This window comes from Molothrus aeneus, chromosome 3 (assembly GCF_037042795.1).
Source record: "Molothrus aeneus isolate 106 chromosome 3, BPBGC_Maene_1.0, whole genome shotgun sequence".
In the NCBI taxonomy this organism is placed as follows: domain Eukaryota; kingdom Metazoa; phylum Chordata; class Aves; order Passeriformes; family Icteridae; genus Molothrus; species Molothrus aeneus.
Window position 1 is genome coordinate 26912730 of NC_089648.1, and position 17437 is coordinate 26930166.

Genomic DNA, 17437 nt, shown 5'->3' on the forward strand with positions numbered 1-17437 from the left:
CTATAGGAATCTCATAAACACAAAGCCAAGTACAAGTTGCTGCACCTGGATGGAGCAGCCCTGGTATCAACACAGGCTGGGGGATGAATGGATCAAGAGCAGCCCCAGGGAGAAGGACCTGGGGGTGCCGCTGGGTGAGAGGCTGGACATGAGCTGGAAATGTGCACTCACAGCCCAGAAAGCCAAACCTGTCCTGGGCTGCAGCCAGAGCAGTGTGGGCAGCAGGGCCAGGGAGGGGATTCTGCCCCTCTGCTCTGCTGAGACCCACCTGGAACCCTGCATGCAGCTCTGGGGGCCCAGCACAGGAGAGACATGGACCTGCTGGAGAGAGTCCAGAGGAGGCCACCAAGATCCTCAGAGGGCTGGAGCACCTCTCCTGTGAGGAAAGACTGTTTGTTCAGCCTGGAAAAGTCTTAGTGGTGACTTAATTTCAGCTTTCCAGTAGCTGAAGGGAGCCTACAAGAAAGATGGAGGCAAACTTTTTACAAAGCCTGCATTAACAGGACAAGGGGCAATGGTCATCCAACCCAGGCCATTCTCTGATTCTGTGATTCTGTGAAAGAATTTCAGCTGAAAATAAGTTCTTCAGGACGACCAAACAGATTATCCTATTCAAAAGCCATGCTCTTCTTCACAACCTGAAAGAGGATCTTAGGGTTCCTCTATCTCCCCCCATGCTCAGCAGATAGTAAATATGGGGGAAAACTAATAGTAGTGCATTACATTATGCTCATGACCAGTCTGTATTACTTAAAACCCAAGTTGGAACACTTCCAGTGCTGCTCCTGACCCATGCACATGTCAGTATGATACCACATGACAGTTTGTTTTCCAGTATGTGCTGGTTTTTTGTTTTACCTAGGGAAGTATACCTTAAAGTTTTATGTTTAAGAAAACTTCATTAGTGTTGCAGTTAAGAAAATAGGAAATGCAAGAGTTAAGGTTGCCTGTGAAACCTTAATTTGTCTCCTTTCTGCATATGTATTATGTTGCAGTCTTTAATTATGTGATCACATGCTGTTTTTCAGTGGTATGTGATCATATAATTAAAGAGTTTATTATAATACATACTGTATTGTAATAATTTAGGGGAGCCACATTAAGATTTCATTGGAATTCCTAATCCTAGGATTTTCTGACTTCTGAGTAAAAGTCTTTGTCACTTTAATACTGTTTTTAATGAGGCAGGTAGAGAGGCATGATAAAGTTGTGCAGTCAAAGGCTAAAATGTTCTAAGTGTCAATCACCTTAACTTCTTGGTACTCAGATTTCAGAAGTCTCTGTGCATCTTTGTCTGCTGGGGCCTTAACTGGGATTCAGAGATGTTCAGGGTGTCTGACTATTACATGCTATAGCTTACAGTCTAAATATGTGTTTAGCACTGAATATTTAGGCATCCAGATTGGAAGATTTGATAACTGACTATAAGGAATATTTCTGAACTATATTTCTGAACTAAGAGTGTGCTTTATTTAAAAATGATGGCCTTGTGGTTAAGACTCAAGTATTAATCATGGAATTGGCAAAGTGAAAAACCAAGACCTGCTATGTAATAATGAGTAAGTCACTTACACTGTCCTCATGACAAACCTTTGCTGCTGCTACTTGGGGCCTTAGGCTACTACAGTTTAAAGTTAGGGTAACTAACATATTCTACCACATGTTAAGTTTAGGTCTAGCTCTGCCAGATAGCATACTAAAAATATGCAGTGCCTTGTCTACACTACAGTTTTATAATGTGGCATTTTGAACAAGTTAGGTAACACATTCAGAAGCATATTTAACTCCTTGTCTGGACATGCCCCTCATTACTCCAGAACTCGTGATTCTTCATGTACAGAACTCAGATAACGACACTGAAAAATTCTAGAACTAAATCAGTTCTTGTAAAACTTATTAATATCATGGAAGAAGCATCTTCCCTTAAACAAATTGCATTAATGTCTAAGCATTTAATAATTTTCTCTTTTGTTTTAAATTTTATAATTTCTTGGGGTTTTTTTCTGTAACTTTTCTGTCATGTTCCCAACACGACACGTGCCTGCACATGAATTAGAATGGAACTTTAATATAATAAACAAGACTTTTAGCATTTGTATAAGAGAAGGATGCAGAAACTGAGAGTAATTTTTGTGTTAATGATAAATATTGGGGTCTGTGATTGAAACACAATGGTTTTCAAGTGACGGTTTATGAATCAAAAACACTCCAGATTTAGATTTTCTTTTTCTTTTTTTTTTTTTCCAGTAAAGACTTTGTTTAATCCAGCTCCAGCCCTTGCTGACCTAGATCCACAGTTTTATACCTATTCTGATATCTTCTGCTGCAATGAAACTGAGGTAATGATCATATGTCATGTTAAAGAAGGAGTCTTTAAGCAGGAAAATTTCAGGATAGTCTTCTCAGAAATACAGGATAGGGAGCAGGAAAATTGAACCATACTCCTCTTACCTGATCTAACCAGCAAAGAGGAGTATTCTAATATAACTTTATCTTGCACTTGAAATTAAATTAGCTGTTTGCAGCAGGAAAGTTGGGTCCAGCCTTCCTTACAAGTAGATCAGCAAAACCCATCCATAAAAGGACACTTGTTAAATGTTATCACTGAGTGGTAAATATTAAAATAGTTCCTTGTCCTTGGTCTGTGGTCCCTTGGTATGATTAGCAGGAATGCATTAGCCATAATGTTCTGACTGTTGCCAGGAGGTGATGCACGCTTGCTGCACTTGATGGTAAATAGTAGCTTCATATGCCTCTTCCTGTCAGATCTGTTTTCAGTGAATCTTCTCTGGCCTTCAACTGTATATTTTGCTTTTTTCATTTTTCCTCCCCCTCCTATTCCTCTCTTTTCTAATTCAAGTGTTATTTCTCCCAAAGGAAATTGGTTTTGTCACAAGAGACAAATTAACCTCATTCCATAAGACCTTTGTTTAAATTTGCTACTTATTAGCATTAGGCATGCTGTGTTCCTTCCCCTCACCCTCTCTTTATATAAGCAGGAATGTGGGAGAAGTAACCTATTGGATAGGAGCCATGCCTTGATCAGAATTAAAGTTATTTCTAAGAGACATGAATTCTGCAATGAACATGATCCCTCTGGGTGGGGAGGAAGGGGAAGAGCTAAGAGAGAGCATGGCCCTGCTTACTTGTAGTGTTTTTTGTCTGATGACAATGTCTGTCAGTGTAAATTTTTGAAGATTCAGTTACCCTCTTTTGAAATTTCTGTTAAACCCCATCACAACCTATATCCGAAGTTCTCAGTCCATGAGTCTTCTAGCATTTAAGGGTCAGCCTAAGTAACCCAAAAAGACATCTAAATTTTATTCTGGGATGTTTCATTATGGGTCTGCCAAGTTCACACACTCCAGAGAATTCAAGAATTAGTAAAATAGCAAGGTGGGAGATGCTATGGCTCTTCAGGTCTCTGGAAGCCAGAGTTTCCAGGATAACTGGCAGTGATACAAGTTGTGGCTCACATACTGTACAACAGATATCTGAATTCAATTCTATGTGATGAAGAGAAAGGCAAAGTATTTATTCTTATTCAGGGGAGTTGCAGAACACCAGTATCATGTTTTCTTAATGCCATCAGAAAGCTCTTATGCTTGAACTATGCCTCTGGATTGGCTAAATGGTGCAATGGCTCACATTTTGGGCTGAGACCTCCCATACTCTCCCACTATTTAGTAAATATCATTCGTCGTTTGCTTTTTTCATAATGCCAATTGCTAATATTTTTTCCCCTGCAAAAACTTCTCCCCCATATGTTAGAAACAAAAGTTTGTTTTTCTTGCCCGTTCCTGACTTTTCTCTCTTTGCATCACGCATGTTAGAGTTTTCCTTTTGTTGTTTTTTATTGCTAGGGGACAGTCTTGAAAGAGGCATTCTTTAGAAGTGTAGCTTGCTGGATCCAGGGGTATTATTATTACTACCACATGGAGAAAAGAAAATTACTTCTATTTAGAGAACAAGAAATACAGGTGTATAATTATAATAGATCCCTGCTCACTCATCTACCTTTTCCTGCAGAACTGGGGGTACAATTTGCATTCTTTTCTGCTGTTTTCTTTTAACAAGTAATTGCCATGTGAAGATAGCTAGGATCACTGGATGCAAGGTCAGGCACAGAAATATGCTCTCTGCTGTTGAGGAGGCTCATCTCTTCTGAATTTATGGAAATGCTAGACATATGGGAGTTCCTGCCAGCCATATCATGGGAGCATAAATCCAAGTGTACAGCACATTCTGAGAACAACAGTGGCTCATAAATACCTTTGTTTTTAGAAACAGCCTTTTGAAACTTTGCAATGAAATCGATTATGTTAACACAAATGTAATATTCAATTTTGTTTGATTTCATTCTCTCTGTGTGTCTGATTTGTAATGAATTGATTTTTAGGGATGAACTATTGCCATTGTTCCTTTCTTGTTGCTGAGAAAAAAAGGAAAAATCAAGCATTTGTTTTTCTTATGTCACAAGTTTGAAAGTAGTTTTTTAGTAATTGTTGTATGTTCGTATACCATCTGTTTTCTGTTATCTTTCATGACTTTCTTTAATTTCAGATCTCTATAATGAGTACACTTGAGAAGTTTGATATAGAGACAAATGTTTACATACCCAAATAAAGGTTAGCAGTCACATCTCTGTGTGGCACTTAAAATCAACAAGTTAATTCTACAAATCTTAAAGATAAATCTAATTTTTAAACTTTATACATTCAACTGACTACATATGCATTTCCATCATGATTTTAAATCAGAGAGTACCTAAGACTTTGGTGATCCTGAATATATACTGGGAAAAGATCTTTTTATCCTATTTTTTAAAAAAATCCCTTAGTATTTACTGGCAATTGCAGTTAGAAAATAGCATTTGGATAATATGGACCTTTTCTCTAAGACACTATGGTCATTCTCTTGAATTTAAAAAAAATTATTATTCTCTACGACCGAATTTATTGAATGTCCTGCTTACAACTGCCTTCCTGAGGTGTTCTATTTCAGCTCCATTGCCTCTCCCACTTGGTATTTCTATGTCTCAAATGTCTTCCTTATAGCCAAAATCCTATTTATGTTCCAGCTTTACTCTTTCTGGAATATTTTTTGTTGTTGTTGTTATCTGGTATTTTTAGCTACTTCAAGGAAAAAAAAAGTGTATTTCTGCTCCATCTTTACTAAGTTTTTTAAATAGTTAATAAACCACCTTGGGTTTGAAGGTGAATTTTTTAGAGCTGCCCAGTTCAACTGCTTCCAAAACATTCTTTTAAACACAGATGCATGCTCTAAGACAAGATTAAATTTACACAGATTTTTTATTGCTTCATTTGCCTTTCTTAGTAATTTATATTTGCAAGTATTTATCACAATTTCATCATAATATCCCTCTCTTCCTTGTTCACCAAGAAAAACTTTTAAATTATAAAATCCCGTGGTTTGCAGATAATATGTGAACAGTATGTTTGTAATGGAAAATTTTGTTGGCTGTCAAACAGAACACCAGCCATATAGTTTAAGACATCTCATAGACTGTGTGAAGTGTTTGTATTATCAAAGATGAAAAAAGAGGGATGGTCCTTGTGTTTAGCTGAATTATTACTGAGTCAGAAGTTTCTGTTACTTACAGCTCTAAAGGTCAGGGTCTTGATTTGCAATGCCTTTATCACAGAACAGAAATTTAAAGATGTCAGCTCTAGTGTCAGCCATGGGATGCTGGCTCTCAAACATGCAAATATCAAATACAACATCAGCACTTTATATTCCATTCTTTATTAAATGCTTTAGGATTTAATGAAATCACATGCAGTATCTGGTATAACAGCACAGCTTGTTCTTATGGATTTACATGCTAGAGAGAAGCAAACAAAATTACACTATCAGTGAATTATCTACCATTAGTTTGTCTAGAAGGCTCTTCACAAGCTGTTCTTTTCACTCTTGCTTGTTGCAATAACAGGGGTTTTTATGTCTGACATTACTTTCTTTTTATGTGGTTCATGAAGAAAAATGTCAGAACGAATCTTGCAAGGTTATCAGTTCTTTTACTGCTTAGCCTGTAGTTCAGTTTTATCTTTTCCCAGAAAGATCAAACTTGTTGAGACTAGTTTGTTAATTCCCAGATGCAGCACAGCCTAATCCCTGAGGTTTGTGCAGGAATGTGCTAGTTCTCCATTCCCTTAATTCTTCTAATGAAAAATAAATATATCCAGTGTCATCCTGGTGAAAACTAATGGTTGTTCTTTTCAGTCATCTATAAATGTTGAAAAAGAGACAACCCTATACCAGACAAGGAATACTTACCATTTTTTTCCCACGTATTTGTGTGATTCCTTGCTGCAGATGGCTCTAGGCATAACCACAATGTCAATAGAGTTCATGTGTTGTTTTTCTTTCTTAGCGTGTGCATGCAGTTACATAGCCCTGCAGGTTAGGAACCAAAATATATTGCACATCAGCAATTTCAATTTGATCCTAAACGTTTTGAAGAACAGCTGCTTCTCTGTTCAAAGACTACTGAGGAGCCCTTCAGGAGAAGAAAAACTCCTGAATGGTTACAGCAAATGATTAAGTTTGACAAGCTGTTTTTAATGCAAAATTGGGAACTACTTTCTCCCTAATGTAAAATGGGTATCAGACTTCTAATCTAAAGAAGGCCTTGCAAAGATTTAATTAAATGCTAGCATTGGAGCTTCAATAGTAGAAAGCAGTACAAGTTAATTGCTGATTTTGTTAAAGCTGTAAGATACATAAAAATAACACTGAAAAACAGATACATTCCTATTTTTTCCTTTTAAGTGTTACTGTCTATTAACAGAGGATAGATAATTTTTGAATAAATATTTGTTAGTATGTCCAGAATTAAGAGACATTATTGCCTTTTGCAAGATTCAGAGAATATGAAGTTTATAAAACTTTATCTGTAGTCTGGGATAAGGATTTAAGTACTGAGATTTAAGTACTGGGATAAGTATTTAAGATACTGCCTGTTAATATACAGAAATTAATAGTAAGAATAATCTTCCTTAAGAAAATATAATTGATCTCTCTAGGAGTCAAAACAAAAACAGGTCCTTTAGAAATTCCTTTAGAAATAAAATGTTTCAGAACATCTCTTGAATTTGCCTCTTGTGATTTAAGTAATGGAAAGCTACTATTCTGCCATTACATAGAAGTTGCCAGCAATTCACAGTATATTTTATTTCCATCTTTGTTCTAAACCTCTTTTTATCAGTTGCTGGAAAGTATGAATTTTCCCATATTTAGTCTGAAATGAAAGATGTTACTTTTGGGAGGGAAATTATAGCCTCAGGCCAATTCATTTCAATCAGTTTTTAATTATTCTAGCACGATAAGTATTTCAGCCTGCCTGTATGTAAAAATTTTTTAATTTGAAACAACTGGAACTAGCTTGGCTTGTGGCCTGACCTTGGAATTTTCTTATACACTAAATCTGTTGTACTACTTCTTGGGGACTGTTCACATGTGTTAGAATTAATGAGATTGAGTTCTTGTTTTGTCATTCTCAAAAGAAATCTTCTAAGGTACAGGCCAAGTTTGTAGCCAACTGACTTACTGTGTTATAATACTTGAAATGAAAAGTATTTTAAATTATCATATGTAGTTTTAGATGCATTAGCCTTAAAACTGAGACAGTTTCCCTGTTATTATTTATTATTTCTCTTCCAGTAGTACCTGGGAACATTTGCTAAGTTGTTATTGTGCTAGGTGCACAAAACCCAGTCCAAATGATAGACTGCTCCCCAAGGAATTAATACTTCTTTTTATTTTGCCAGTTTGTATTTGCTGCGGATCAGAGGATTGTGGAAGTTAGGAACAGACCTCTGGATGTTCAACTAGTCCAGCACCCTGGTGAAGCCTGTCCAGTTTAGGATGGATTGCTTAGGGCTTTGTCCAGTCAAGTTCTGAATCTCCCAAGGCTGGAGCCTGCATGACCTCTGGGCACGTGTTCCTCTGCTTCATCACCCTTGTGGTGAAAAAGCTTGTCCTAATATTGGAATTTCCCATGTTCTAGTTTGTGCTTGTTGTCTCTAGCCCTATCCCTGTGCACCTTCAAGAAGACTCTGGCTTCATCTTCACTATACCCACCTACTAAATTGCCCTAGACAGCAATTAGATTTTCCCCTTAGCCAGGAGTTCTTAAGGTTGAACCAGCCTGCTTCTCCCAGCCTCCTCTTGTATGTCCTGGTCTCTGGCCCTCTGACTGTCTGGATGGCCTTTCACTGCAGTGTGCTGTGGTAGCTCAGTGTCTTACTTGTGCCAGACTTCCCAAAACGAGATAGGATGCTGCAGGTTTGGTTGTGCAAATGCCAAGGAGAGGATCCAGAACATCTCCCTGGAAGTGGCTACCCCAAATGCACCACAGCTAGAGCAACTGGCAAATGCTCCTATGCTGGGAACATTCTCAGTTGTAGCCAGTGTAAATTACTGTTGCTGTTGAAAGAAGTTAATTGTTTTGGGTTGACTTTTGCGGGTAATGTGGGACTCGGGGTGGTGTTAGTTTTAACACAGATCTGCCTTGCAATCTCAGTGTGTTTCCAGGCCACACAAATGGCTGTTCTGGCACATGAGAGTGGGCCATTTGGACAGGAGTGGCAAGGAAAAAGCAGGGCCATTTTCTTTATGTAGCCCTTCTGGTCTGTGTCAGTTTACCGTGACTAGACTCCACAATCTAAAGAGAGACAGAGACTTAACTAAGATTGGTAAAGACTATGGCCAAGAACCTTTCTATCTATGAAATTAAAAGCTTTAGTTAAATTTTTCTGCCAGTCTTGCAAACAACATTTTGAAAATAGCATGTAGATTAATTATATAATATCCATCATAGGTTTATTCTGACAGCGGTTGTGTGGAATGCCATCTTGCTTTAATAAGTCCATTTAACTGACTAGTTTTATGGGACTAGCTGCAGAAAAATAAAATTCTTCATTTGCTGCTCTTTTGTACAGTATGATGGCAAACGTCCACATTGGGCTTTTAGTATTGTTATTTAATTTTTTCTTTACATAACCATTAGTTATTTCCCTCAATTGTACCACAGTTTGTTTTTTAAATAAGATTCTACTGAAGGGAGGAACTTAAAAACTCACCACAGTATTTAACATCAGTTGACATTTACTGCAATTTCTAATCATTGGCACAGAATCTGTCTGGCTTCTGCTGCTTTTATGGTTCTTCCAGTTTGTTCCAGTGTTTTTTAGTTGTACCATCCTGCTGTAGATGAGTTAGATGATAATGGTTTGAAGCAGCCAAAGATCTACTTTTATACAGACTCTGTCTGTTCAAAATAATTTTGTTTATTGGTATAAGCAGTGTAAAGATGAAAAGAAAGATTTCTACAAATATCTGTCCCAAAACAATTCTATCACCACTCAAACAAAAAATCCTGTTGATTTGGGACATGGGAAGCACAAAAATGACTACTGTCATAATGCTAAGCATACAGGTTGTGCATTTCATTAGGAAGAATTATTATATTAAAATGCTTCATTTACCTTGCTCATGAGCTTATAGAAGTATAAATATTAGGTAAATAAACCAATATTAGATTTACTGTTACTCTACAAAAACCAAATCCACTTCCCTTCTGGAGATTTTACCACAGAGGTAGAATGTTTGGAATCATTGCCCCTCATAAAGTACTCTGAAAATTCAGTCTGCCTGCTTCATTCAAGGATTTGTGTTAAATTATTATTATTATTATTGTAGCACAGGGCACCAGCTGTTCTGAATACAGGAATACATAATTCCTGCTCCAGAGATATTAAAATTCACAAAGAGACTCGGAGTCTTTAGACACTTGAATAGAGTGTACATATATATTTTAATATTATATGTCATCTATCTGTAGTTACTCCAAAACCATTATTAGTGAATTGATTTCCTGGAAACCTAGTAAGAAGATATAGTCAAAAGGTTTTGTAAGATACTTTTTGAAAAAAAAATTTCTTACTGGAAAATACTTTTATAATCTTTTAAAGACTGAAATATGTTTAATATGCTTGAATAGTTTATACTGCAAGAGAAGTTTGAGCAGCATGGTGGCATGCCAAAGAGAAAATTGGACAGATTTAGTTGCCTTCTTATAATTTAGATCTTACTATATTCTTGTCTGGGATCAGTGTGGTTAAAAAAAGTAATTTTAAGTTGCGTGTACGCGTTGACCACGCACAAGTTTAACAACCGAGTCCTGCCACACCAGGCTCTGCCTCGTAGTGACCAGATCAACAGCACTTGAAATAATTTGGGCATTTGTCTAATAGGGACTGCAGCGCTTAGTCATGTGTGCTTAAAATTGAAGCGATTAAGCGCTCTGCGAGCGATACTATGAACGCTAGGGAGTGTGTTGGCACGGTGCGGGCCTGCGGAGCCCAGGGGGGGCTGCTCTCGGCGGGGACGGGCCGCAGCTCAGGAAATGACAGCGGCGAGCAGCAGCAGTGACTCACGGCTGGGGCGGCGCGCTCGGGGCTGGCGGCTGCAGTTCCTGTCCCGGCTGCCTGGGGCACGGCCTGCGCTCCCCCGAACTCGCGTTCGGCCGCTGCAGTTTGTTACATCGAGAACCGCGAGCGCCGAATTCGAGCTCCAGTCATGCCGAGGAAGGTAGTTTGAAATGTTTCAGCAGCTGTTTCCCAAGAAGCTGAGCTGCCCATGCAGCAAAGGTCAGGAGAGTGGCTGCTGAATAGGTTCCAAAGAAAGTTTTCCACTGAAAATAAGCCCTAGGAGTGTCGAAGTTATGCTCGGCTATGAAGCAGGTATCTGAAAATGCTTCAGGCTGCATTCTTCAAGATGCAGCAGCAGCCTTGTAATGCAAACTACAGTAAGGCTTCCCTTTTCATGGGCAAGCAGGACAAAATTTAGTGAAGACAGCAAAATGTAATGTGTCCGCTTACTTACAGTTGAAGGCATACAGTATTATGCAGGAGAACTGCCTGGTAGGCTGTTTCAGAGAAAAGACAATTTCTCTTCCTTTCCTTCCTGTTTCATTCTTATTCTTTTCCTTTCCAAAAAGAAGAGAAGAAGCACATTACACATGGCAATACAATGCCATCAAGACAATATGTGAAGTGGTGAAAATGTTGTTTGATTCTGAAGTCTTCATTGCAGATTTTGGTGAAGTTTTGCTCTTAATTGTGTGGAACTAGAAGAGATTAATTTTAAGACCCAGCTGGGAGAAGTTTACTTAAGCTCACCATCAGTTAGAAGAAGAGTTTAACTGCATTTGTACAGAGCCAGCACAGTTGACAGAGACATATGGACATGGCTGTAACACAAATATATAATAATTTTTTAATGAGCCTTTGTCCAAAGGTGGCTTCAGATAAATTTTAGGTATTCTCATCCAAAAATATATCTTAAACTGAACAGAGTGGTCGAAGTTGAGCAACTTTTTTTCCTGAAAGAGATTTCCCTTGTGAAAATCTTTAGCTAGCTGAACATTGAGAATTTTAAAAAGTATTTTAAAAGTTCCTCACTTAGTGATAAATTTCCCTCAGGAATAGTGACCGAGTTGATTTGCAGCATTTTTTCACATTAAACCACAAAATGCTTTTGCCAAGACTGTGTCACTGTGTCTATTTCACGGATGAATAAACAGAGGCATGTGGGAGAAATGTGATTTTACTAAGGGTTGTATAGCAGGTAAGCTGTAGAAGCTGGAACAGAACCCACACCTCCTGTGTCTCTCTGCCTAGGCTGCTCTCTGTTAGTCTGCTGTGCCTGAAGTACACACTGATTTCAAGCAAGGAGCAAGACACAGCTGAAGATCAGCGTAGGAAGTGGTTTCATGATCATCCTACAATACACATTTTTAAAAGATACTAAATACTGTTTTCAAATGCAACAGTTGTCCAAAAATGAATGCTGTCAGATTATGATTTTCATTTGCGTGGGTTGTTTTCCAGGCAGAAATTTTAACGGGCATCCCAGTTGGCAACCTTGAAGATGCTGGAAAGGTGGGACGCATGCTGTTAGGAAGAGGGTGTAAGCTCGTAATTGTTACTCTTGGAGCAGAAGGCTGCATGATGATATCAGGAGACGAAGGCATTCCAAAGCACGTTCCTGCTGGGAAGGTCAGGGCTGTGGACACTACGGTACGTTTTTGTGGTTTAACTGTCTTGCTTTGGAAAAGACTGCTTGAGCACTAGGGGAAAGCAGTGAGTAATCAGCCAAATCTTTGGGCACTAGGACAAAGGCTAATTTATGATGTGAAATTGGTATCCTGCTTACAGTGTCTCATATATTAAATATCAATTCACCTGAGTTTCATAGTCTGTATTGTAGATGAGCTAGAACTATTATACTAAAGGTGTCCTCGTGTTCCTCCTTTACTGAAGTACCTGTCTCTGACTGTAGTTTGTGATGCCACTGGATTGAGCTGCAGTCTTGTTTTTCACCTTTGCCCTTTCATTTAGTTCATCTTGTCTAGAACTCAAGCACTGTGAGAGAATGGAGATACTACTCACAGTCTGAAACTGAATGTTTAATTCTTCTGACAAAGCATGAATTACTTACCAAATCTATCATAAGGTGATTAAAGGCATGTTTTTTATAGAATATAGTGGAAAAACCCACAAGTTCTTGCTGTTTCATGATGACTGTTTTATGATGCTAGGTAAGGGATACTTGGTCAGGTGCATTTTAATCTTTGACATTAGGATACTTCTTTGCTTCCTGTGCAGAACTAAGTGCAGAAAACATGCTCTGTTGAAACCACAAAATACAATACCCCCCAGCAAAAGAGAAAAACAGGACAGGCAATAGTTAAGATATCATTGCTATGAAAACCTTACCACATTGCACATATGGGGCTACTTTGTGTTCCTAGTATTATCTGACATAAATCCAAAATAATTCCAGTGGAGTTACTGAGAGCAGAGCAGGTCACGTTGTATGTACTGACTATACATTTAAATGCCTGTTATAATAACGTCATATTACATATGTTCTGTTACAATAGTTCATTAAAATCCTGGAGATTTTACCATCTGGTATGTTCCATATCTGAATTGCATTAATAACAACTAGTTCTTGTAGCATGTTTTTTATCCATGGACCTCATACTGATTCACAAATAGGAAAGGCAACTGCTTAAAGGATGAAGAAACAGAGGCAGAGGGAACTGAGATTACCTAGGTCAGTAGCATGCAGTAGCAGAGCTAAGAGTAAAGTCACTTCATCTCAATCAGAAGATCACTTATAGGTTTGGACTGTGATATTCTGATACTGTTATTCTGATATTCTGATACTGGAAAACATTGTTTCATTGGTCAATATAATCTTTTTCTGCATAGCTCTGAAATAGAGATACTTTGGTTTTATTTTCCTATTTTGCCTCTTTGTAATTTAGAAGTTTGACCTTGGGTTTGTACTGGTTTTGGAATGTCTTAAATTTCTAGCTGGTGGAAGGAGACATCACTAAGGTTCTTGGTTCATGCATAAGGTTCTTGGTAGGGCACTGCAGATGCCAAACTGCCTCTGCTTGCTTTTAGTCCAGAGTTAGAAGTGCCAAGGAAGTGAAAGGCAGAGCTCCCAAAGCTGTCCAGAAGCAGGGTTTATTAGCTTGGGAGCAACACCTTGTGAACCTGGCAGTATAGCTTCTTGCTCTGGGTTGGTAAATCCACTGCTGCTATCAAAGCTTACTGTTAGAGCTTCTTCTCTATCACACAGAAGTGATGTTGAAGAAATATGTGTGATCTGCTTCTTCAAAAGAAGAAAATTGCTTCCAGATCAGCTATTGTTTGATATTTTAAAGATAAAGAATCGCTGCTCTTGGAATAAAACAGCAATACTGAAACCACGCACTGTGGATGAGAAATGCTTTTTATCTTGCCTAGCAGTTCAGAGTTTCATGTCTGAACGAATGTAATGTGCCTCTTTTAAAAAAAATAATAATTTTATTTTAAATAAAAACAGTTCCTTTTAATTTACTAAATCATTGCCCTGCCTCCTTGTGGCCAACAGGTTATTGGCTTGCACATAACAGAGGATTTTCACAGTTAATTTTGTTAATCTACTTAAATACCAGTGGGTTGTTTTCAGTAAAACAGCTGTGCTTGGTTTATTCTTGCAGCCTGAATGAAAAAATATGTGTTGGCCTTCCATTATGAAAGTCTTACAGTGCTTAGCCTGATTATCACTTTGCCTGAAAGCAAGTGGTTTTAAAGCAACCCTCACAAACACTAAGCAAAATAATGTAATCTTTAACTAACCTGGATTGCTCTGTTAATAAAATAAGCATTAAATATTCCAGAAGGACATGTTACTTTCTTCAAGACGTGTCCACAGTAGATCCTTCCCCAGGGGAAGGATCAAACTTGTAAGGTGGCTTACCAAGTAGCCACCTACCCACAGGGTATTCAGAGTTCATGTGTATGCTCTTAGGCTGCCATTTGATACTAAAAAAAAGTTGCTACTTTAAATTGCTCTGACTTCAGCATCTCGAGGGACTGGGCACAATCACATTGGGTTTTGTGCCTGTATCTGTATTGATACTGTTTAGATCTGCAGAAGGTGAAGTGACTGCCAGACAAAGAGTTAAATGACACGTGTACCCTATCACAGAATTTGCAAAAGGCTACAGAGTCCTTATTAAAAAACAGAGTTTGCCATTTAGGAGATACACATGCAAGATGCAAAATTAGTTTCAAAGTCCCCTTTCACTGTAGAAATTTTCCAAGGCTGCTACCGCTGCTCAGAGTCCTCTCTGCAGCCCTGCAACTTCACTACTGACCTCTGGTAATTTCTGTTCTGCACAGCAGTTTTAGGGATTTTTGAGCAACAAAATACTTGGGTAGGTACAGCCACATGATTAAGAATTTGAGTTCCTTCTTCCAGTTTGTGTGCTCCCCATTCTCCATGTTCACAGATTCATCAGAGACACTAAGGGTTGATAGGCTGTAGAGCCTGGCTCTTCATCCCTGCCCTTGAGGTGGTTAATCTGAGTGCTTATTGGCAGAACACTGGGAAAAGCTGGCTCCATCTCCCACTCTGTGGTGGAACATGAATCTTCAAGATTGAAAATCTGGCATTTTTCACCCACACTAAATCAATACTATAAAGAGGGAAAAAAGGCTTGTTGATTCTTTTTTTTTAGCGCTAATTATCTTAGTGTGGGCTTTAGTAATGTATGCAATGCTTCTCATGACTGTTAGCAGAGCTCTCCATACACAGTCCAAAACATGTAGAGCACGAATAGTCGTTCAGAGGGAAGTTTTGCAAGACATGGCATTGTAAAGCTGAAACATCTGTTTCTCCTGTTATAGCTAAATAAGCTTTTGCTAAGAAAATTAACTTTCCCTTCAATTTACTAGTTCCTGCTATCTACTTTCTATATGAAAATTTTGGATAAACAGAAAAATAAGTGAATTATTGAAAAATCATCCTCAAATTCTCTCTGTGACAGAAAGATCTGATTAAGCCCATCAGCTAAGTCAATTTATATTTGAAACAGTTGACGTACATGAGACATTTGACACATAATAAAGTACTAATATAGCTATACATTATATTCTATTTTCATTACTTTAAATAGTTGCTTTTAAATTTACTTGACTATATTAAGTTGAATATATGCATTTAGTTTATTTTTGGAAGAAGCTATTTCCACTCTAGGTGAAACTAGTACATGAAGCTACATTAAAATAGCTGTGAAGGATAATTATATAATTCCATTTATATGACACTTCTTCTGTTGGTAGCAGAAGGTTTCACAAATCATTCACAAATCTGATAAGCATTCCACAGAAAACAATAATATCATACACACACATTTTGCAGTTGTGAGTGTGTGAAGCAGTTTGCCTCCTGCTGAAGCAGGAGCACAGCTGAGGTGGAGCACAGCAGCTGCTCACAAACAGCTGTGGGACATGACCAAACTCCATCATGACAGAACTGTACTTGAGGTGAAGGGGATGATCCGTGTGATGAACCACACCATGATCCTGGATTTTGACATCTGCTGCTGCAGTAGCCCTGAACAAGCCATCTTGGCAGAGACATACGTGGTCTGTTGAGATAGAGGGCCACATCATCATCCATACTGGAGAATGTAGCTCTGCTCTTTTTGCCCCTTCACCCTTGCTCTCCCCCCTGCTTCTGACAATCACACAAAGTGTAATTTACAGCACTATTTACATCTATTTACATTTACTAATTATATTCTATTGAAACTGCCAAGGAAAATTTGTCAGAAGAATGTAATTACTCAAAGCTGGAATATGGCCAGCAGTGAGATTAGTTCCCTTCCATTTTGAAAAAAACACTATGGGATAGTATGGAGCTGAGCACTTCAAGTGACAGCTGGGAACCAAGTCAAGTTCTTGAGGTACTGCCAGAGGCCTGCCTGAGGCTCAGTATGTGCAGGTGGACTTCAGAGGGGCATTCAGGCTGTCTGGAGCTCCAGGTTACTCAGGATCTGGGCTTCAGAGCCATGCCAGGCCTCCTCTGGAGGTGGGGCAGTCTGGTGGTTAGTGGCAAAGGCAGGCTGGAATGTCCCCTCTGGTTCTGGGATTTGCTCTGTGGCTCTGTGGTTGCTCCTTGCAGCCGGAGGTGGTGTGTCCTGTCTCCATGACTCGAATTGGAGAGCTGGCACTGGCAGAATCTCTCCTGTGCAGCAGCATTAGTGGAAAATGGGGGGGTCTCTGAGTAAGCCGGGGCTGCCCCTCTTCTGGCCCCCCATTTCTAGGTTACAGCAGGAAGATCACTTTGGGGAGGAGGTCATCTAGAGTTAGTTTCTAGAACCTCCAGTTTGCACCAGAACCCAACTTGGATCAAGATGACAAACATACACTGGCACCAGTTAGGGTGACTTTCTAATTTTTGACTCATCTGGTCTTCTAAATGCATAATATAGCTGCTCTATTTACTATCTCTTCATCAGCTGACCTCTAGGTTTACACATACCACTGTTGTGTGCAAGAAGTCCTGCATTAGCACACTCACGGCCAGGAGATCAGGCATCTCCATCTCTGGCTTAGGCATAGATGTATTTTCTTGAAAGGCAAATAGATGCAATTGAGCACACAATATTTAAAAGGAAATTTACAATCACTTTTCACAACAGTGCCCCTAGTAATCACAGCAAATCAAGAGTCCCTCTTTTAAATATAATGGAGAACGTAGAATGTTTAACTTTGCAGTATTTCTAAGCACAACAAATCAAATAATCACAGTAATCACAGCAAATCAAGAGTCCCTCTTTTAAATATAATGGAGAACGTAGACTGTTTAACTTTGCAGTATTTCTAAGCACAACCATTACATTTACCATGTAATTTCTTATATTACCAGCATTTTCCCTGTCTGCTTGTGCTTTTTGGATACAGTGATTGCACAACCTGCTAAGAGAAGCTCACAGGTTCAAGTGCCATGCTTGTAAACATGAAAGTCATTTAGGGGAAAGGATAAAATTCAACATTTAATCTAC

General features: G+C 38.6%; 1 protein-coding gene across 1 annotated transcript in view; it reads left to right on the forward strand.

Annotated features, from left to right (window-relative positions):
- The window catches only part of RBKS (ribokinase), a 72191-nt gene that overhangs the window by 38255 nt on the left and 16499 nt on the right, over positions 1-17437 (forward strand). Inside the window, exons 6-7 of the mRNA XM_066546532.1 lie at positions 2248-2339; positions 11916-12104. Coding sequence (XP_066402629.1) covers positions 2248-2339; positions 11916-12104 — 281 coding nt within the window. The remainder of the gene's footprint in view (positions 1-2247; positions 2340-11915; positions 12105-17437) is intronic.